Below are 24,639 nucleotides of genomic sequence, written 5' to 3' on the forward strand. Positions count from 1 at the left end.
CACCCACACACCCGCACCCTCTCCCCACACCCACACACCCGCACCCTCTCCCCACACCCACACCCACACATCCACACCCACACCCTCTCCCCACACCCACACACCCACACCCTCTCCCCACACCCACACCCACACATCCACACCCACACCCTCTCCCCACACCCACACACCCGCACCCTCTCCCCACACCCACACACCCTCTCCCCACACCCACACCCACACATCCACACCCACACCCTCTCCCCACACCCACACATCCACACCCTCTCCCCACACCCACACATCCACACCCTCTCCCCACACCCACACCCACACACCCGCACCCTCTCCCCACACCCACACCCACACATCCACACCCACACCCTCTCCCCACACCCACACCCACACATCCACACCCGCACCCTCTCCCCACACCCACACACCCACACCCACACCCTCTCCCCACACCCACACACCCGCAGCCTCTCCCCACACCCACACCCACACATCCACACCCGCACCCTCTCCCCACACCCACACATCCACATCCTCTCCCCACACCCACACATCCACACCCTCTCCCCACACCCACACCCACACATCCACACCCACACCCTCTCCCCACATCCACACCCGCACCCTCTCCCCACACCCACACCCACAAATCCACACCCGCACCCTCTCCCCACACCCGCACCCACACATCCACACCCGCACCCTCTCCCCACACCCGCACCCACACATCCACACCCGCACCCTCTCCCCACACCCACACCCACACATCCACACCCGCACCCTCTCCCCACACCCACACATCCACACCCTCTCCCCACACCCACACCCACAAATCCACACCCACACCCTCTCCCCACACCCGCACCCACACATCCACACCCACACCCTCTCCCCACACCCACACACCCGCAGCCTCTCCCCACACCCACACCCACACATCCACACCCGCACCCTCTCCCCACACCCACAAATCCACACCCACACCCTCTCCCCACACCCACACCCACACATCCACACCCGCACCCTCTCCCCACACCCACACATCCACACCCACACCCTCTCCCCACACCCACACCCACACATCCACACCCGCACCCTCTCCCCACACCCACAAATCCACACCCACACCCTCTCCCCACACCCACACCCACACATCCACACCCGCACCCTCTCCACACACCCACACATCCACACCCACACCCACACCCACACATCCACACCCGCACCCTCTCCCCACACCCGCACCCTCTCCCCACACCCGCACCCACACATCCACACCCGCACCCTCTCCCCACACCCACACCCACACATCCACACCCGCACCCTCTCCCCACACCCACACCCACAAATCCACACCCGCACCCTCTCCCCACACCCACACCCACACATCCACACCCGCACCCTCTCCCCACACCCACAAATCCACACCCGCACCCTCTCCCCACACCCACACACCCGCACCCTCTCCCCACACCCACACCCACAAATCCACACCCACACCCTCTCCCCACACCCCCAAATCCACACCCTCTCCCCACACCTACACATCCACACCCGCACCCTCTCCCCACACCCACACATCCACACCCACACCCTCTCCCCACACCTACACATCCACACCCACACCCTCTCCCCACACCCACACATCCACACCCTCTCCCCACACCCACACCCACAAATCCACACCCACATCCTCTCCCCACACCTACACATCCACACCCGCACCCTCTCCCCACACCCACACCCACACATCCACATCCTCTCCCCACACCCACACACCCGCACCCTCTCCCCACACCCACACATCCACACCCTCTCCCCACACCCACACCCACAAATCCACACCCACATCCTCTCCCCACACCTACACATCCACACCCGCACCCTCTCCCCACACCCACACATCCACACCCTCTCCCCACACCCACACATCCACACCCACACCGCTCCCCCACACCCACTCCTGCTCCCACTCCCCCATACCCACTCTCCCACACCCACACCCACTCCCCTAAAACCACACCCACACCCACTCCCTCCACATCCACACCCTCCACACCCATTCCCCTACAACCACAGCCACATCCACTCCCTCCACACCCACTCCCCTACAACCACACCCACACCCTCCACACCCACACCCACTCCCTCCACACCCACACATCCACACCCACTCCTGCTCCCAACCCCTCCACACTCCCCACACCTACACCCACTCCCCCACACCCACACCCATGTCCACGCCCACGCACACACCTTCCACATATTCTCCCACAAAAACACCCACTCCCCCATACCCACATCCACTCCGTCCACACCCACACCCACTCCCCCACACCCACACCCACTGCCCCCACACCCACTCCCCCCACACCCACATACCCACACCCAATCTCCCACAACCACACCCACACCCACTCCTCCATACGCACACCTACACCCACTCCCTCCACACCCACCTCCTCCACACCCACTCCCCCATAACCACACCTACACCCACCCACTCCACACCCACTCCCCCATATCCACGCCCCTACAACCACACCCACACCCACTCCCTCCACACCCACACCCTCCACACCCACACCCTCCACACCCACTCATCCACACCCACACCCACTTCCCCATACCCACACCCACTCCCCCACACCCACACCAATTTCCCCATAACCACACCCACACCCACTCCCCTACAACCACACCCACACCCACTCCCTCCACACCCACACCCTCCACCCACAATCACTCCCCCATACTCACAGCAATTCCCCCACAACCACACCCACACCCACTCCCTCTACACCCACTCCCGCCACACCCCAATCCCCCACAACCGCACCCACACCCACTCCCTCCACAACCACCCTCTCCACACACACTCTCCCACACCCACTCCCCCATAGCCACACCCACAACCACTCCCCCATACCCACGTCCACTCCCCACACCCACACCCACTCCCTCCACACCCACACCCACTCCCCCATACCCACGTCCACTCCCCACACCCACTCCCTCCACACCCACACCCACTCCCCTACAACCACACCCACACTCACTCTCTCCACACCCACTCCCTCCACACCCACACCCACTCCCCCACAACAACACCCACACCCACTACCTCCACACCAACTCCCCCACACCCACACACACACCCACAACCCCCACACCCACACACCCATACTCATACCCACACCCACTCCCCCCACATCCACACCAACACCCAGACCACCATTCCCACACCCACTTCCCCAACACCCACACACCCATACCCACACCCACACCCACTCCTTCCACACCCACACCCACTCCCGCTGCCACTCCCTCCACACCCCCCACACCCACACCCACTCCTCCACATTCACACCCACACCCACTCCCTCCACACCTACTCCCACACCTGTACCCACACCCACTCCCCATGCCCACACCCACTCCCCCATACCCACACCCACTCCCCTATACCCACACCCACTCCCTCCACATCCACTCTCCCACACCCACTCCCCCACACCCACGCCCACACCCACTCCCTCCACACCAACTGCCTCCACACCCATACTCACTCCCACTGCCACTCCCTCCACACCCCCCACACCCACACCCACTCCTCCACATTCACACCCACACCCACTCCCTCCACACCTACTCCCACACCTGCACCCACACCCACTCCCCATGCCCACACCCACTCTCCCACACCCACACCCACTCCCCCATACACACACCCACTCCCCCACAACCACACCCACTCCCTCCACATCCACTCTCCCACACCCACTCCCCCATACCCACGCCCACATCCACTCCCTCCACACCAACTGCCTCCACACCCATACTCACTCCCACTGCCACTCCCTCCATATCCCCACACCCACACTCACTCCCCCACATTCACACCCACACCCACTCCCCCATACCCACACCCACTCCCCCACAACCACACCCACACCCACACCCACTCCCTCCACAACCACACCCACTCCCTCCACACCCACTCTCCCACACCCACATCCACTCCCCACACCCATCCCTCCACACCCACTCCCCCAAATCCACACCCACTCACCCAAGCCCACACCTCCTCCCTCCACACCCACTCCCCCACTCCCACACCCACTCCCTCCATACCCACACCCCTCCCCCACACCCACTCCTGCTCCCTCTCCCTCCACAGCCCGCACACCCACATCCCCTCCCCCACATTCACACCCACACCCCTACACCCACACCTCCTCCCTCCACACCCACTCCCCCCACTCCCACACCCACTCCCTCCACACCCACACAAACACCGCTCCCTCACACCCACACCCACTCCCCCACATTCGCACCCACACCCCCCACACCCATACCCCCATACCCACATCCACATCCACACAGCCACACCCACACCCCTCCACCAGGCCCACACTCACACCCACCCACACCCCTCCCCCATGCCCACACTCACACCCACACCCACTCCCCCACACCCATACCCACACCCACTCCCCCCACACCCACAACCAGACCCCCATACCAACACCCACTCCCCTCACGCGCACACCCACCCACTCCCTCCATACCCACTCTCCTCCCCCACAACCACTCCCGATCCCACTCCCTCCACACCCACACCCCCACATTCACACTCACCGTCCTTTCCCCATACTTCCCCTCCTCCACACTTCCTTCCCGCACACTCACTCTCCCTCCCAAACACTCCCCCTCCCCCACAGTCATCGCACTTTTCCCACACTCTCTGTCTCTGCCCTTCCCTCACACTCACAACCGCTTACCCACACTCCCCCTTCCCACACCCACTCCCTCTCCCACAACCCCTTCCCCACACACCCACTCCCTCTCCCACAACCCCTTCCCCACACACCCACTCCCTCTCCCACAACCCCTTCCTCACACACCCACTCCCTCTCACACAACCCCTCCTCCACACACCCACACCCTCCTCCACACACCCACACCCTCTCCCTACACACCCACACCCTCCACTCCCAATCACCCACACCCACACCCACTCCCCATACCCACACACACTCACCCAGAACCACACCAACACCCACTCCTTCTACACCCACTCCCCCCACACCCACCCCCTCCACATACACTCTCCCACAACCACACCCACTCCCCCATACCCACACACACTCCCCATACCCACACCCACACCCACACCCTCTCCCTTTACACCCACTCCACCCACACCCACTCCTCCACACCCACACTCACTCCCTCGACACCCACCCCCTCCACACCCACTCCCCTACAACCACACCCACACCCACTCTCTCCACACCCACTCCCTCCACACCCTCACCCACACCCACTCCCCCACAACCACACCCACACCCACTCCCTCCACACAAACTCCCTCCACACCCACCCCTTTCACACATTCTCCCACACCCACTCCCCCACACCCCATACCCACTCCCCCACATCCACACCCACTTCCCCATAACCACACCCACACCCACTCCCCTACAACCACACCCACACCCACTCCCTCCACACCCACACCCTCCACACCCAAACTCCCCCACTCCCCCATACCCACACCCACTTCCCCACAACCACACCAACACCCACTCTCTCCACACCCACTCTCTCCACACCCACTCCCTCCACTCCCACACCCACTCCCCCAAAACCACACCCACACCCACTCCCTCCACACCAACTCCCCCACATCCAGACACACACCCACACTCACACCCACTACCCCCACACCCACACCAATACCCAGACCCCCATACCCACACCCACTTCCCCAACACCCACACACCCATACCCACACCCACACCCACTCCTTCCACACCCACACCCACTCCCGCTGCCACTCCCTCCACACCCCCCACACCCACACCCACTCCTCCACATTCACACCCACACCCACTCCCTCCACACCTACTCCCACACCTGTACCCACACCACTCCCCATGCCCACACCTATTCCCCCATACCCACACCCACTCCATCCACACCCACACCCACTCCCGTTGCCACTCCTTCCACATCCCCCACACCCACACCCACACTCACTCCCCCACATTCACACCCACACCCACTCCCTCCACACCCACTCTCCCATACCCACACCCCTTCCCCACACCCACTCCTGCTCCCACTCCCTCCATAGCCCCCACACCCACACCCACACCCCCACATTCACACCCACACCCCTAAACCCACACCTCCTCCCTCCACACCCACTCCCCCCACACCCACACCCATTCCCCCACTCCCACACCCATTCCCCAAAACCCACACCTCCTCCCTCCACATTCACTCCCCCCACACCCACACCCACTCCCTCCATACCCAATCCCCCACACCCACACAAACACCCCTCCCCCACACCCACATCCACTCCCCCACATTCGCACCTACTCCCCCACATTCACACCCAGACCCCCCACACCCACACCCCCATACCCACATCCACACCCACACCCCTCCACCATGCCCACACTCACACCCACACTCACACCCACACTCACTCCCCCACACCCACACACCCATACCCACACCCACTCCCCCCACACCCACAACCAGACCCCCATACCCACACCCACTCCCCTCACACGCACACCCACACACCCACCCACTCCCTCCACACCCACTCTCCTCCCCCACACCCATTCCCGCTTCCACTCCCTCCACACCCACTCCCCCACATTCACACCCACACCCACTCCCACTCCCCCAAACCCACACCCACTCTCTGTACACCCACCCTCCAAACCCACACCCACTCGCTATACACCCACTCCCCCAAACCCACACCCACTCCCCAAACCCACACCCACTCCCTATACACCCACTCCCCAAACCCACACCCACTCCCTAAACACCCACTCCCCCAAACCCACATCCACTCCCCCAACACCCATACCCACACCCTCCCCAACACCCACTCCCGCTCCCTCCACAGCACCCACACCCACTCCCCCACTCCCACACCCGCACTCACACACACCCCACCACGCCCACACCCACTCCCTTCACACCCACTCTCCCACAACCACACCCACTTCCCCACACCCACACCCATTCCCCCCCACCCACTTCCCCTCCCCCACACCCACTTCTCCTCCCCACACCCACTCCCCCCACACCCACTCCCTCCACACCCACTTTCCCTCCCCCACACCCACTCCCTCCACACCCACTCCCTCCACACCCACTTTCCCTCCCCCACACCCACTCCCCCCACACCCACTCCCTCCACACCCACTTTCCCTCCCCCACACCCACTCCCTCCACACCCACTCTCCCACACCCACACCCATTCCCCCACACCCACTTCCCCTCCCCCACACCCACTCCCTCCACACTCATTTTCCCTCCCCCACACCCACTCCCTCCACACCCACTCTCCCACACCCACACCCATACCCACACCCACTCCCCCACACCCACACCCACACCCACTCCCTCCACACCAACTCCCTCCACACCTACTCCCTCCAAATCTGCTCCCTCCACACCCACTCCGCCTTACCCACACCTGCACCCTCCACACCCACACCCACCCAACACATAACCCCCTCTACCCCCACACCAACACCCCCTCCACCACACAAAACACTCTGTCCCCACACACTCACTTGCCCTCCCCCAATTCCCCCGTGCACACTCGCCCTACCCCACAATCCCTCCCCCACCCCCACACTCACCGTCCTTTCCCCATACTTCCCCTCCTCCACACTTCCTTCCCGCACACTCACTGTCCCTCCCAAACACTCCCCCTCCCTCACAGTCACAGCCTTTTTCCCACACACTCTGTATCTGCCCTTCCCTCATACTCACAACCGCTTACCCACACTCACTGCCGTTCCCCCACACTCCCCCTTCCCACACTCACTCACCCTCCATCACAAAAAACCCCCTCTCACAACACAATCACTGCCCCTCCTCCTCAACCACTCTTCCCCACACTCACTCCACCTCCCTACAAATGCACTTCTCTCAGTGCCACCCCCTCTCCCACAATCCCACCTCCGCAAACTTCCACTCCCTCTCCAATAATGCCTTCCCCACACACCCACTCCCTCTCCCACAATCCCTCCTCCACATACACTCACTCCCTCTCCCACAACTTGTTCTCCACACAACCACTCCCTCTCCCACAATCCCTTCCAAATACACTCATTCCCTCTCCCACAGCCTCTTCCCCACATACCCACCCCCTCTCCCACAACTCGTTCTCCACACACCCACTCCCTGTCCCACAACCCCTTCCCCACATACCCACCCCCTCTCCCACAACTTGTTCTCCATACACCCACTCCCTCTCCCACAATCCCTCCTCCCCACACACCCACTCCCTCTCCCACAACTTGTTCTCCACACACTCACTCCCTCTCCCACAGCCCCTTCCCCACACACCCACTCCCTCTCCCACAATCCCTCTTCCCCACACATCCACTCCCTCTCCCACAATCCCTCCTCCCACATACCCACTCCCTCTCCCAAAACCGATCCCTCTCCCACAACCCCTTCCCCACACACCCACTCCCTCTCCCACAATCTCTCCTCCCACACACCCCTTCCCTCTCCCACAACCCCTTCCCCACACACACATTTCCTCTCCCACAATCCCTCCTCCACACACCCACTCCCTCTCGCATAACCGCTTCCCCACACACCCACTCCCTCTCCCACAATCCCTCCTCCACACACCCACTCCCTCTCGCATAACCGCTTCCCCACACACCCACTCACTCTCCCACAACCCCTCCCCCATACCCACTCTCTCTCTCCCACAATCCCTCCTCCACAATCCCTCCTCCACACACCCACCCCCTCTCCCACAATATCCTCCTCCACACACCCACTCCCTCTCCCACAACCCCTTCCCCACACACCCACTCCCTCTCCCACAACCCCTTCCCCACACACCCACTCCCTCTCCCACAACCCCTTGCCCCCACACCCACTCCCTCTCCCCCAACCCCTTCCCCACACACACAATTCCTCTCCCCCAACTCCTTCCCCACACACCCACTCCCTCTCCCACAACCCCTTCACCACACACACACACTCCCTCTCCTACAACCCTTTCCCCACACACCCACTCCCCCACACACCCACTCCCTCTCCCACAACTCCTTCCCCACATACACACTCCCTCTCCCACAACCCCTTCCCCCTCCCACAACCCCTTCCCCCTCCCACAACCCCTTCCCCACACACCCACTCCCTCTCCCACAACCCAACACCTTCCCCACACATCCCCTCCCCACACACACCCTCCCTCTCCCACAACCCCTTCCCCACACACCCACTTCCTCTCCCACAGCCCCTTCCCCACACACCCACTCCCTCTCCCACAACCCCTTCCCCATACCCACTCTCTCTCCCACAATCCCTCCTCCAGAATCCCTCCTCCACACACGCACTCCCTCTCCCACAAAACCCTCCTCCACACACCCACTCCCTCTCCCACAACCCCTTACCCACACACCCACTCCCTGTCTCACAAACCCTTCCCCACACACACACTGCCTCTCCCACAATCCCTCCTCCACACACACACTCCCTCTCCCACAACCCCTCCTCCACACACATCCACTCCCACAACCCTGTCCCCACACACCCACTCCCTCTCCCACAACCCCTTCCCCACACACCCACTCCCTCTCACCCAAACCCTTCCCCACACACGCACTCCCTCTCTCACAATCCCTCCTCCACACACTCTCCCTCTCTCACAATCCCTCCTACATACACACACTCCCTCTCTCACAATTCTCCTCCACACACCCACTCTCTCTCCCACAACCCCTTCCCCACACACCCACTCCCTCTCCCACAAACCCTCCTCCACACACACTCCCTCTCCCACAACCCCTCCCTCTCACCCAACCCTTTCCCCACACACCCACTCCCTATCCCACAACCCCTTCCCCACACACCGACTCCCTCTCCCACAACCCCTTCCCCACACACCCACTTCCTCTCCCACAGCCCCTTCCCCACACACCCAGTCCCTCTCCCACAACACCTTCCCCACACACCCACTCCCTCTCCACAATCCCTCCTCTACACACACACACTCCCGCTCCCACAACCCCTCCTCCACACACCCACACTCGCTCTCCGACAACCCCTCCTCCACACACCCACTCCCTCTCGCACAACAGCTTCCCCACACACTCACTCCCTATCCCACAACCCCTCCCCCATACCCACTCTCTCTCCCACAATCCCTCCTCCACAATCCCTCCTCCACACGTCCACTCCCTCTCCCACAACCCCTCCTCCACACACACTCACTCCCTCTCCCACAACCCCTTCCTCTCCCACAACCCTTTCTCCACACACCCACTCCCTCTCCCACTTCCACAACCCGTTCTGCACACACCTACTCCCTCTTTCACAACCCCTTACCCACACACCCACTCCCTATCCCACAACCCCTCCCCCATACCCACTCTCTCTCCCACAATCCCTCCTCCACAACCCCTCCTGCACACACACTCACTCCCTCTCCCACAACCCCTTCCTCTCCCACAAGCCCTCCCTCTCCCACTTCCACAACCCCTTCCCCACACACCCACTTCCTCTCTCACAACCCCTTACCCACACACCCACTCCCTCTCCCACAACCCATTCCGCACACACCTACTCCCTCTCTCACAACCCCTTACCCACACACCCACACCCTATCCCACAACCCCTCCCACACACCCACTCCCTCTCCCACAAAACCCTCCTCCACACACCCAATCCCTCTCCCACAACCCCTTCCCCACACACACACTCACTCTCTCACAACACCTCTCTCTCCCACAACCCCTCCCTCTCCCACAACCCTTTCCCCCACAACCACTCTCTCTCCCACTTCCACAATCCCTTCCCCACACACCCACTCCCTCTCCCACAACCCCTTCCCCACACACCCACTCCCTCTCCCACAACCCCTTCCCCACACACTCATTCCCTCTCCCACAATCCCTCCTCCCCACATACCCACTCCGTCTCCCACAGCCCTTTCCCCACACACCCACTCCCTCTCCCACAATCCCTCCTCCACTCACCCACTCCCTCTCACAAAAACCCTTCCCCACACACTCATTCCCTCTCCCACAATCCCTCCTCCACACACCCACTCCCTCTCCCACATCCCCTTCCCCACACACCCACTACCTCTCTCACAACCCCTTCCCCACACAACCACTCCCTCTCCCACAACCCCTCCCTCTCCCACATCCCTTTCCCCACATACGCACTCCCTCTCTCACTTCCACAGCCCCTTCCCCACACACCCACTCCCTCTCCCACAACCCCTCCTCGACACACCGACTCCGTCTCCCACAGCCCCTTCCCCACACACCCACTCCCTCTCCCACAATCCCTCCTCCACACACCCACTCCCTCTCCCACAATCCCTCCTCCACACACCCACTCCCTCTCCCACAATCCCTCCTCCACACACCCATTCCCTCTCACACAACCCCTTCCCCACACACCCACTCCCTCTCCCACAATCCCTTCCCCACACACCCACTCCCTCTCCTCCTCCACACACCCACTCCCTCTCACACAACCCTTTCCCCACACACCCACTCCCTCTCCCACAACCCCTTCCCCACACACCCATTCCCTCTCCCACAATCCCTTCCACCCACATACCCACTCCGTCTCCCACAGCCCCTTCCCCACACACCCACTCCCTGTCCCACAATCCCTCCTCCACACACCCACTCCCTCTTCCCCAACCCCTTCCCCACACACCCACTCCCTCTCCCCAACCCCTTCCCCACACACCCACTCCCTTTCCCCCAACCCTTTCCCCACACCCACTCCCTCTCCCCCAACCCCTTCCCCACACACCTACTCCCTCTCCCCAACCCCTTCCCCACACACCCACTCCCTCTCCCACAATCCCTCCTCCCCACACACCCACTCCCTCTCCCCCCAACCCCTTCCCCACATACCTACTCCCTCTCCCCAACCCCTTCCCCACACACCCACTCCCTCTCCCACAATCCCTCCTCCCCACACACCCACTCCCTCTCCCCCAACCCCTTCCCCACACCCACTCCCTCTCCCCCAACCCCTTCCCCACACACCCACTCCCTCTCCCCAACCCCTTCCCCACACACCCACTCCCTCTCCCCCAACCCCTTCCCCACATACCTACTCCCTCTCCCCAACCCCTTCCCCACACACCCACTCCCTCTCCCACAATCCCTCCTCCCCACACACCCACTCCCTCTCCCCCAACCCCTTCCCCACACCCACTCCCTCTCCCCCAACCCCTTCCCCACACACCCACTCCCTCTCCCCAACCCCTTCCCCACACACCCACTCCCTCTCCCACAATCCCTCCTCCACACACCCACTCCCTCTCCCACAATCCCTCCTTCCCACACACCCTCTCCCTCTCCCCCAACCCCTTCCCCACACACCCTCTCCCTCTCCCACAATCCCTCCTCCACACACCCACTCCCTCTCCCACAACCCCTCCCCCATACCCACTCCCTCACCCTCCATGCCCACGCACTGCCTCTCTGGCAACCCCTCCCTCTCCACTACCTTCCCCATATCCCCCTCACTCCACTTCCATTCACCCTCCCCCATATCCATTCCCTCTTCCCCCCCCCCATGCCCACCTACTGTCTCTTCCACAATGCCTCCCTCCCCACTACCCTCCCCACACCCCCTCTCACTCCACTCCCATTTCTCCTCACCCATACCCACTCCCTCTCCTCCTATGACCACCCTCCTCCCCACTACCCTCCCACACCACCTCTTACCTCACACCCATTCCCCCGCACCATGCCCACTCCCTCTTCCTTCCTCCCCACTACCCTCCCCATACCCCCTCTCACCCCACACTCACTCCCTCCACCCCCTCACACCCATGCCCCACCCTCACCCACACTCACCACTCACTCTCATCTGCAAATATTCCCAGAAGCTGCAAATAATTCTGCAGTTTCCCTCTTCAGTCACTTACCTTCAGGTATTCCTCTGGAGGTAAGACACCAGAGCCTTTATCCTGAAGCATCTTGAGCTGTAGTATGATTAGTTTGTCCTTTATCTCACTGATGGGAAATTTACTTGCTTCGTCCGAGGCGTTTTGGTAAAATGTGGACCACGCTCCGCTGGCTATGTTCTAGACAAACAGTGCAGGAAAGGTTTTGATCAGATCTTTCGACAGTAAGATTTGCTCACGGATTCACATGCTGTACTACCCCCCTTCCCACACATAACCCCCCTCCCCATACACCCACTCCCCTCCCCCCCACATAACTCCCCTCCCCACACACCCACTCCCCCTCCCCCACGCATAGCCCTCCTCTCCCCACACACCCACTCCCCTACCCCACATAACCCCCCTCCCCATACACCCACTCCCCTCCCCCCCACATAACCCCCCTCCCCACACACCCACTCTCCATCCCCCACACATAACCCCCCCTCCCCACACACCCACTCCCCTCCCCCACACATAACTCCCCTCCCCACACACCCACTCCCCCTCCCCCACACATAGCCCTCCTCTCCCCACACACCCACTCCCCTCCCCCACACACAACCCTCTCCCCCACACATAACCCCCCCTCCCCACACACCCACTCCCCTCCCCCACACATAACCCCCCTCCCCACACACTCACTCCCCCTCCCCCACACATAGCCCTCCTCTCCCCACACACCCACTCCCCTCCCCTACACATAACCCCCCTCTCCACACACCCACTCCCCCTCCCCCACACATAACCCCCCTCTCCCCACACACCCACTCCCCTCCCCCATACATAATTCCCTCCCCACACACCCACTCCACATACCCCACACATAACCCCCCTCCCCACACACCCACTCCCCCACACATAACCCCCTCCCCACACACCCCCTCCCCCTCCCCACACACATAACCGCCCTCTCCCCACACACCCACTCCTCTCCCCCATACATAACCACCCTCCCCATACACCCACTCCCCTCCCCCACACATAACCCCCCTCCCCACACACCCACTCCCCCTCCCCCACACACAACCTCCCCTCACACACACACACACTCCCTCTCCCCTCACATATGACCACCTCTCCCCACACACCCACTCCCCCTTCCCCACACATAACCCTCCCCACCCCACACACAACCCCTCTCCCCACACACTTACTTCCCTCCCCCACACATAACCTCCTCTCCCCACACACCCACTCCCCCTCCCCCACACATAACCCTCTCCACTCCACACACAAACCCTCTCCCCACAAATACCTACTCCCCTCCCCCCACACATAACCTCCTCTCCCCACACACCCACTGCCCTCCCCCACACATAATCCCCTCTCCCCACACACCCACCTCCCCTCCCCCACACATAAACCCCTCTCCCCACACACCCACCTCCCCTCCCCCACACATAACCCCCTCTCCCCACACATACCCACTCCCTCTCCCCTTACACATGACCCCCTCTTCCCATATACCCACTCCCCTCCCCCCCACACCCACTCCCTCTCCCCTCACACATGACTCCCTCTCCCCACATACCCACTCCCCCTCCCTCACCATACCCACTCCCTCTTCCCCATACTCAGCCACGATGTACCACTGTCAGCAGCCTCATATATTGTTAGTCCATGTTCTTTCTGTTATAGTGTCATGGAATCCTACAGCACAGAGAGAGGCCCTTTGACTCAAACTGATCCATACTGACCAATTTGTCCACCACGCTAACCCCATTTCCCTGCACTGGGCCCATATCCTTCTAATCCTTTCTTATCCATGTATTTGTCCAAATGCCTTTTAAATGTTGTTAATGTACCCATCTCAACCACTTCTGCTGGCAGCTCATTCCATATGCGTACCACTCTGTGTAAAAACGTTGCCCCTCAGGTTCCCTTTTATTCTTTCCCCCCTAACGTTAAACTGATGCCCTCTGTTGCACAACAGCAACTTGCCTCTATATAACACCATGACACCGTAAAAATCTATGGGGGTGTAACTTAAATATAAAACAAAACACTGGATTTAAAACAGCATTGAAGAAACTCAGCGCATCTAAGAGTATCTCTGGAGAGAGAGGAACAGAATCTGTACTCCAATTCTTCAGAACTGAGTTCAGACCTCCGTTCTGAAGCAGTGTCATACTGGACTCACCATGGTCACTCTGTTTTTCCCTCTCTCCGCACATGCTGCCTTACCTGCTGAGTTTCTCCAGCACTTGCTGTGTTCACTTCAGATTTCCAGTATCGGCAGTATTTTGCTTTTTAAAGAAACTGTGGGTTAGCGACTGATCATTTGTTAGAAAGGGGGCAGACTTTAAAGAGAATCTTGAAGAAGAGCCAAAGGGCAAGAGATGGAAGGATTGGGGAATAGGATTGTAGACCTTCGGAACCCCACTTGGAAAAGCACAGGGATCTCAAGGAGGTATGGGCTGGTGGACATGACAGATCGAAGGAGCGAGAAGGTTCTGGATGGACTAGAGAGTATACAAATTGAGAAGTTGCTTGGTTGGAATCCAATGTAAGTCATGGAGGACACAATTTGCTGTGGACTGGATAACAGCAGAGTTTTGAATGAGCTGAAGTTTAGAATGAATGTGTAAGAACATCCTGGACGATTGGAATAAGTCCAGTTTTCCAGAGTGTGGAGGATGAGCAGTTGACCTAAGTCTGGGGTGGGGTTGGGTAAGGCTATAGAGTTGGTTTGGGTGCTACAGCAGAAGTGGGCACAGATGTTTGTCTTTTGTTTTTATCCCCTGCTGGGACATGGGTGTTGTTAAATGGTCAGCATTTATTTCCTGTCCCTCGCTGCCCTTGACCTTGCTGTGCTGTCAGTTGCGAGTCAACCACATCGCTGTGGGTCTGGAGTCAATTGTAAGCCAGACAAGGTAAGACTGGCACTTTCCTTCCCTGAAAGATATTAATGAACCAGATGGGTCTTTTTTTTTTCCTGACAGTTGACAGCGGTTTCGTGATCATCAGTGGATTCTTAATTCCAGACTATTTTTGAACTCAAATTCCACCATCTGCCACGGCAGGATTTGACTCTCGTGTCCTCAGAGCATTAGCTGAGTTTCTGGGTCAATCGTCTGGCGAGAATAACACTTGGCCATCTCCTCCCCTTCATCAAATAGGAAGCTGAGGAGTTTGGGTCAACTTCAGGAAGAGGGAATCGAGTTTGTGATTCGAAACCAAAGGAAATGGCTTCAGTCTTCCCGGTATCTAATTGGAGGAAGCTTCTGTCTATCCAGCACGCGCTATCAGAGAAAAAAAACAGTCTGAGTATATTCCTGTCAGGGTGAAAGGGAAGGCTGGTAGGTGTAGGGAATGCTGGATGAATAAAGAAATTGAGGGTTTGGTTAAGAAAAAGAAGGAAGCATATGTCAGGTATAGACAGGATAGACCGAGTGAATCCTTAGAAGAGTATAAAGGAAGTAGGAGTATACTTAAGAGGGTAATCAGAAGGGCAAAAAAGGGACATGAGATAGCTTTGGCAAATAGAATTAAGGAGAATCCAAAGGGTTTTTACAAATACATTATGGACAAAACGATAACTAGGGAGAGAATAGGGCCCCTCAAAGATCAGCAAGGTGGTCTTTGTGCGGAGCCGCAGAAAATGGGGGAGATACTAAATGAGTATTTTGCATCAGTATTTACTGTGGAAAAGGATATGGAAGATATAGAAAGTAGCAAATTGGATGGTGACACCTTGCAAAATGTCCATTTTACAGAGGAGGAAGTGTCTTGAAATGCATAAAGGTGGATAAATCCCCTGGACCTAATCAGGTGTACCCGAGAACTCTGTGGGAAACTAGAGAAGTGATTGCTGGGCCTCTTGCTGAGATATTTGTATCATCGATAGTAACAGGTGAGGTGCCAAAGACTGAATGTTGGCTAACGTGGTGACACTGTTTAAGAAGGGTGGATAGGACAAGCCAGGGAACTATAGACCAGTGAGCCTGACATTGGTGGTGGGCAAGTTGTTGGAGGGAATCCTGAGGGACAGGATGTACATGTATTTGGAAAGGCAAGGACTGATTGGGGATAAAAACGGTGGGTAAAATCAAGGACTGCAGATACTGGAAACCAGAGTCTAGATTAGAGTGGTGCTGGAAAAGCACAACAGTTCAGGCAGCATCCGAGGAGCAGGAAAATCGACGTTTCGGGCTAAAGCCCTTCATCAGGAATAGAGGCAGGATGCCTGCAGAGTGGAGAGATAAATGAGAGGAGGGTAGGGGTGGGGAGAAAGTAGCATAGAGTACAATAAGTGAACGGGGGTGTTGGTGGAGGTGATAGGTCAGAGAGGAGAGTGGAGTAGATTGGTGGAAAGGAAGATTGTTAGGTAGGACAGGTCATGAGGGCAATGCTGAGCTGGGGTGAGGTGGGGGAAGGGAAAATGAGGAAACTAGTGAAGTTCACATTGATGCCCTGGGGTTGAAGTGTTCCGAGGCAGAAGATGAGGCGTTCTTCCTCCAGGCGTCGGTTGGTGAGGGAATGTCGGTGGAGGAGGCCCAGGACATGCATGTCCTCAGCAGAGTGGGAGGGGGAGTTGAAATGTTGGGCCACGGGGCAGTGTGGTTGATTGGTGCGGGTGTCCCGGAGATGTTCCCTAAAGCGCTCTGCTAGGAGGCGCCCAGTCTCCCCAATGTAGAGGAGACCACATTGGGAGCAACGAATACAATAAATGATATTAGTGGATGTGCAGGTGAAACTTTGATGGATGTGGAAGTCTCCTTTGGGGGGATAGGGATTAGGGATAGTCAACATGGCTTTGTGCGTGGGAAATCATGTCTCACAAACTTGATTGAGTTTTTTGAAAATGTAACAAGGAGGATTCATGAGGGCAGAGGAGGAGATGTGATCTATCTGGACTTCAGTAAGGTGTTCGACAAGGTTCCCCATGGGAGATTGATTAGCAAGGTTAGATCTCATGGAATACAGGGTATTTGGATACAGAACTGGCTCAAACAGAACAGCTATTTGGATACAGAACTGGCTCAAAGGTAGAAGACAGAGGGTGGTGGTGGAGGGTTGTTTTTCAGACTGGAGGCCTGTGACCAGTGGAGTGCCACAAGGATCGGTGCTGGGCTCTCTACTTTTTATCATTTACATAAATGATTTGGATGCGAGCATAAGAGATGCAGTTAGTAAGTTTGCATTAGATTGGAGGTGTAGCGGACAGCGAAGAGGATTACCTCAGATTACAACAGGATCTGGACCAGATGGGCCAATGGGCCGAGAAGTTGCAGATGGAGTTTAATTCAGATAAATGCGAAGTGCTGCATTTTGGGAAAGCAAATCTTATCAGGACTTATACACTTAATGGTAAGGTCCCAGAGAGTGTTGCTGAACAAAGAGACTTTGGAGTGCAGGTTCATAGCTCCTTGAAAGTGGAGTCGCAGGTAGATAGGATCGTGAAGGCGGCGTTTGGTATGCTTTCCTTTATTGGTCAGAGTATTGAGTACAGGGGTTGTGAGGTCATGTTGTGGCTGTACAGGACATTGGTTAGGCCATTGTTGGAATACTGTGTGCAATTCTGGTCTCCTTCCTATCGGAAAGATGTTGTGAAACTTGAAAGGGTTCAGAAAAGATTCACAAGGATGTTGCCAGGGTTGGAGGATTTGAGCTACAGGGAGAGGCTGAACAGGCTGGGGCTGTTTTCCCTGGAGCGTCGGAGACTGCGGGGTGACCTTATAGAGGTTTACAAAATTATGAGGGGCATGGATAGGATAAATAGACAAAGTCTTTTCCCTTGGGATGGGGGAGTCCAGAACTAGAGGGCATAGGTTTAGAGTGAGAGGGAAAGATATAAAAGTGACCTAAGGGGCAACATTTTCACACAGAGGGTGGTACGTGTATGGAATGAGCTGTCAGAGGAAGTGGTGGAGGCTGGTACAATTGCAACATTTAAGAGGCATTTGGATGGGTATATGAATAGGAAGGGTTTGGAGGGATATGGGCCGAGTACTGGCAGGTGGGGTTAGATTGGGTTGGGATATCTGGTCGGCATGGACGGGTTGGACCGAAGGGTCTGTTCCCATGCTGTACATCTCTCTGACTCTATGATAACAACAATAGTGGAGGAATCTAGAGAGCTGGTGGTGGGAATAGAGTCGGGTCGTATTATTGACAGATTTGTTACTATGAGCACAGGTTCAAACTCTGAAGCACCATGGTTATTTGTAACTTGTACTTCCAGGATGTCTCTTTTTTCTTTCTAAAGAGGGCCAAAGCAGCCTAAAATTGGCAGCAGAAGTAAACTAAGAGGCTGTCAATTACGTGGAATGTATCATCCAAAATGTCAAAAAAATTTCAAACAGACTGGACTGTGATCTCTTGTAATTTGAAAGAAATCAAATAGCTGACACTCCCTGCTCAAGAGCAAGCCAACCCTTGTGCATTCTGTCCCAAACTACCAAACCATTTTGTGTTTTTCCGACCACAAAGGTCAGAGTTCAACAACCAGTTGCAATGGTACTGGAGTGGACTGGTGGGACTGGACTCTCCCGTGTGTACCAGCCTGTGTTTGAGCATTAGCACACTGTGAAGGTCACATAGAACATAGAAAAATACAGCGCAGTACAGGCTCTTTGGCCCTCGATGTTGCGCCGATCCAAGCCCACCTAACCTACACTAGCCCACTATCCTCCATATGCCTATCCAATGCCCGTTTAAATGCCCATAAAGAGGGAGAGTCCACCACTGCTACTGGCAGGGCATTCCATGAACTCACAGTTAAAGAACTCTCTCCAGATTACCCCTGGTATTGCAGGTTAAAAAAAAATCTCTCTCCAAGTACCAGCAGTCAGCTAGCTAGTAACTGAAGATGAAGAAAACAGGATAACGAATGGACTCTCTCTCTCTGAATGCTGGAATTCAATCACGGCTAAAAGGAATTAGAGCAACTGAGTCTCAACTAATCTTCAATCCTTTTAATGCAGAAGATCTGTTGAGTTGCAAACGAAAATAGAGGAATAAATTATGATTCTTTGCGAATGTTTTTAATGCAGACGATCTGCTGATTTGCAAACAATAAAAGAGAAAATGATGACTCTTCACAAATGTTTTCAATGCTGACATGCTGATTTGCAAACATAAAAAAGAAACAAATAATGATTCTTTACAAATGTTTTTTAACGCAGAAGACCAAAACTGATAGTTATGAAGCCAGCTGTCAAGATCAATGGAGTTAGAGCTATAGACATAGCAATGGGCTGCAATGCTCACTTATCTATTCAGTATCAATAGTATTGTTGATAGAATCGAGGGCTATTGCAGCGCGACAGAGACAGGATGCAGAGCTGGGCTGAGAAATGGCAGAGGGATTTCAACTTGGATAATCAAAGTGATGCATTTTAGAAGGTTGAACTTGAATGCTGAATATAGGACTAAAGACAGGATTCTTGGCAGTGTGGAGGAACACAGAGATCAGGGTATGCAAGTGCACAGATACCTCAAAGTTGCCAACCAAGTGGATAGGGTTGTTAAGAAAGCATATGGTGTTTTGGCTTTCATTAACAGGGGGATCGAGTTTAAGAGCCGCGAGGTTTTGCTGTAGCTCTACAAGTCTCTGGTGAGACCACACTTGGAATATTGTCCAGTTCTGGTCGCCCTACTATAGGAAAGATACAGGGACTTCGGAGAGGGTGAAAAGAAGGTTTACCAGGATGCTGCCTGGACTGGAGGGCTTGTCTTACAAAGAGAGGTTGACTCACCTCGGACTTTTGTCTCTGGAGAGAAGGATGAAGAGAGGAGACCTGATCGAGGTATACAAGATAATGAGATGAATAGATAGAGTCAGTAGCCAGAGACTTTTCCCCAGGGCAGGATTGACTGGCACGAGGGGTCATAGTTTTAAGATATTAGGAGGAAGGAAGAGAGGAGATGTCAGAGGTAGGTTCTTTACACAGAGAGTTGTGAATGCATGGAATGCGTTGCCAGCTGTGGTGGTGGAAGCAGAGTTATTGGGGACATTGAAGCGACTGCTGGACATGCACATGGATAGCAGTGAGTTGAGGGGAGCGTAGGTTAGGTTATTTTATTTTAGATTAGGAATAATCCTTGGCACAACATTGTGGGGCGAATGGCCTGTTCTGTGCTGTACGTTTCTATGTTCTATCTGCTGTGTACAAAGAATTGACGGACTGATCTGTATGTCTGTGTTTTTAAGTTTTATCTGCATTGGCTCATCTCTTTCTTCTAACTTACGCTGTCTCAGTAATTCGTCCCAGATTTAGTAGTTAATACGCTCTTTGTATGAATTCAAGAAAGCCTTGTTAAACTGGGTCTTTTTCGAACAAAAGCACATTTGATTCTGGGAGAGAGCTTTCCATAAGGGAAGGGATTTGATTTTAAATTCATTTTGTTGTGATAAACTGAGGTGGTGGCTGATGAACGAAGCCTGTTTCAGCTCCCTCCACCAAGGAACCTAAAGGCTTGGGGAGACCCCTCTGAAACTGCCACAAATCAGAATGTAATAAATACATGCAAACTGAGGAAGTGGGGTTCTGGGGAAGGCTTACTCAACCTGAAACGTTAACTTTGATTTCTCTCCACAGATGTTGCCAGACCTGCTGAGCTTTGCGGTGACTTCTATTTTTGTTTCTGAGGAAGTGTGGGTTGGTTAAGTGTTTCACATGATTTATTCACAGGAAGGGGTCATTATTCTTCATGGTAAAAGATATTGAACCCACTATATTTCTGTTACCATCCTTGTGAACCTTGTGACTCCCTACAGTATGGAAACAGGCCCTTTGGCCCAACAAGTCCACACTGACCCTCTGAAGAGCATCCCAGTTAGACCCCTTCCCCTACCCCATTACTCGATATTTCCCCCTGACTATTGCACCTAACCTACACATCCCTGAACACTATGGACAACTTCGCACAGCTAATTCATCTAACCTGTACATCTTTGGATTGTGGGAGGAAGCCCATGCAGGCATTGGAAGAATGTGCAAACTCCAAACAGACAGTCACCCGAGGCTGGACTTTTGTCTCTGGAGAGACCTGGTGCTGTGAGGCAGCAGTACTAACCATTGAGCCACCATGCCACCCCAAACAGGAAGCATTTCAGGGTACAGCTAAGCCCACCCCAGATGGGACTTGAACCTACAATCCCTGGCTTAGGAGGCCAATGCCTTATCAATTAGGCCACTGGGGCCTTCTCTGTACTCTGTCCAGAGACTTTTTATTCTGTTCATAATATAGCAACTAGAACAGCACACAGTACTCTCTTTGCACACAAGTTTCAACACAGGCATACCACAATTCCCTACTTTTCAATTATTACCCTCCAGAAGAAATTCTTGGTTTACTTTCCTTTATGAATTTGCAAATTTTTGAAAACATGTGTCGCACAAGTGTTGTGCAACCTGATGACTGGTGTATTTGCACACCTTCAAGTTCCCCTCCAAGCCACTCACCATCCTGGCTTGGAAATATATCGGCATTCCTTCACTGTCGTTGGCTCAGAATCCTGGAATTCCCTTCCCAAGGACATTGTGGGTCAACCCACAGCACGTGGACTGCAGCGGTTCAAGAAGGCAGCTCACCACCACCTTCTCAAGGGGCAACTAGGGACGGGCAATAAATACTGGACCCAGCCAGTATAGCCGTGTCATAGGAGAGAATTTAAAAAAAACTCCCTTTGTTCCTCTGCCCCACTTTCAAACTAAAAGTGACCACTTCATTTTCCACCAATCAAAACATTTTTTCTCTGGTGATCATCCTTTACCTGTTCTACAAGTTTATTAACATCATCCTTGATTTTGTTGTCCATCCCCGTTGTACTGACTCAATAACATATTCCTTTCTGGTGAGTCAGTCACAAATCTCAAAGTTGCGTTTGGTTGATTCCAAAGTGTAGATTGTTAATGTAAGTGATGGACTGCACTGGTGCTGAAAATCGACATTTCGGGCATGAGCCCTTCTTCAGGAATGAATGTCATTCCTGAAGAAGGGCTCATGCCCGAATCGTCGATTCTCCTTGGATGCTGCCTGACCTGCTGCGCTTTTCCAGCAACACATTTTCAGCTCTGATCTCCAGCACCTGCAGTCCTCACTTTCTCCATGAGCTGCACTGGTGCCTTGTGGAACATGGTCTGCTGCTACTGTCAATATCTCGCCTCTTCTCCTGCTCTCTGCCTTCTATCATGAAGCCCAGGCAGCAGTCCATTCTCTCAGTGTCCTCTCTACATTCTCTGGTCATCAGTCCATTTTGGGGGGGGGGGGGGTCTTCTTATAGACTTGTTGATAATTGAGATAAATTACATCTACCACGTTAAAAATCACACAACACCAGGCTATAGTCCAACAGGTCTACCGCGTTATTTTATCTAGTCTTTCTAACACTGCAAAAATAAGTCAGGAAACATCACCTTAAATTATTGCTAATTATTCATTATTATAGGTTTATTTCACAATTTTCTTCCTTTCGCAATGATTTCATTAATTTTCTGACCTCTGCTATTTAGCTACTGCTCTGTGTAAGTCTCCGGACAGGTTCTGTCCCTCTTTTCGAATCTGGGAATTATGTCAATTATCCTTTGGCACTGCACCATTTCTGAATTATCACTGAATATGTGGAGTACTGACCTGGCTACCTGTGCCAATGTTGCCAAGCAATGCTGTCATGTTTATTCCCAACAGCTATCTGTTGTGGTAAATCTCCTGCCACCCCTCAGTCAAAGTCAAAGGACCTTTTACAATGCTTTATGGCCTACCATAAAGATTTGACCTTGCGCTGTTTTGCCGACAGCAGCTTGCGGGTGAAGGTTAGTGTTCCCGCCTGCTTCCTAGTAACCACAGCAAGAGCTGTTGGAATGGATTTACTGTGGGTTATTCCCTCTGCCAGAGTAAATAGCAGACACTGAAGATGAAAAGATTCTTCCAGGTCTTTGCAACCCAGATCGGGAATTGTCTTGTAGCGAATGTGTGAACACAGATTGGATTCACAGATAATAGTGAAGCAGCTAATGGTGCTGAATGGTAAATAAGTAAGATTGACAAGTAGGCTGGTGACAAAGATGGGAGGAGACACCAGAGTAAGTCCTACAGTGTAGAGGCGAAAAATACAACACAGCAAGGCTGCTTAACACAGGTCATTTTCTAAAGACTGTACCCTTCACCCTTGAACCTGCGATATCCTCCATCAATGAGAAAACAGATTCCAGCTGCCCCTGCCATGTAGCTAAGATGAGGGCACTCAAAGTACTCACCATTTGCAAAGCGTTTTCGTCTGTGATATTGGTGTTGTACGTCCATGATGCCAGTGAGGATTGGTAGACCAGTTTCTCGGCTTCCGTGTTGAACTTGTGCAGAAATTGCTGAGCTTCTTGCTCAGCTGTTAGGGAGAAGGCAGGCGCCGAGAGGCTCACGACCCATAGCGCTAGCAGTAACATGCTTCTCCCGAGCCAAGTAGCCTTCCACTGAATGTTATCGTTCTGGCCTCTCCTGTTTAAATCAGCTCCTATCGCAATGGCCTTTGAACAAGAGAAAAAGTCACGCAAGATAATCACTTCAAATATGCCCTCAAGCAGGTATGTGGGAGCTGTCTACGAAACAGATAGGCCTAATAATATTAACCCTTTACAGATTGCAGTGCATTGGGCAGCATGTAACAATAACGGAGTGGGGGTGGGTAGGGTGGGGGGTGGGCTGAATCT

At 55.2% G+C, this 24,639-nt stretch overlaps 1 protein-coding gene across 2 annotated transcripts in view; it reads right to left on the reverse strand.

Moving 5' to 3' along the window:
- LOC148148597 (angiotensin-converting enzyme 2-like) overlaps window positions 1-24,437 on the reverse strand; it is an 86,168-nt gene extending 61,731 nt beyond the window's left edge. The window contains exons 1-2 of one of the 2 annotated variants that reach the window (XM_087993068.1): window positions 24,193-24,437; window positions 12,968-13,126 (exon numbers count right to left, since the gene is read on the reverse strand). In XM_087993068.1, coding sequence (XP_087849194.1) covers window positions 12,968-13,126; window positions 24,193-24,375 — 342 coding nt within the window. In that variant the 5' untranslated portion in view covers window positions 24,376-24,437. The remainder of the gene's footprint in view (window positions 1-12,967; window positions 13,127-24,192) is intronic. The other variant, XM_087993067.1, reaches the window with a different exon arrangement.
- Between the last annotated feature and the right edge of the window lie 202 nt (window positions 24,438-24,639).

This window comes from Chiloscyllium plagiosum, unplaced genomic scaffold (genome assembly GCF_037043375.1).
Source record: "Chiloscyllium plagiosum isolate Xiang-an unplaced genomic scaffold, Cpla_swu_hap1 HiC_scaffold_12, whole genome shotgun sequence".
Lineage (NCBI taxonomy): Eukaryota > Metazoa > Chordata > Chondrichthyes > Orectolobiformes > Hemiscylliidae > Chiloscyllium > Chiloscyllium plagiosum.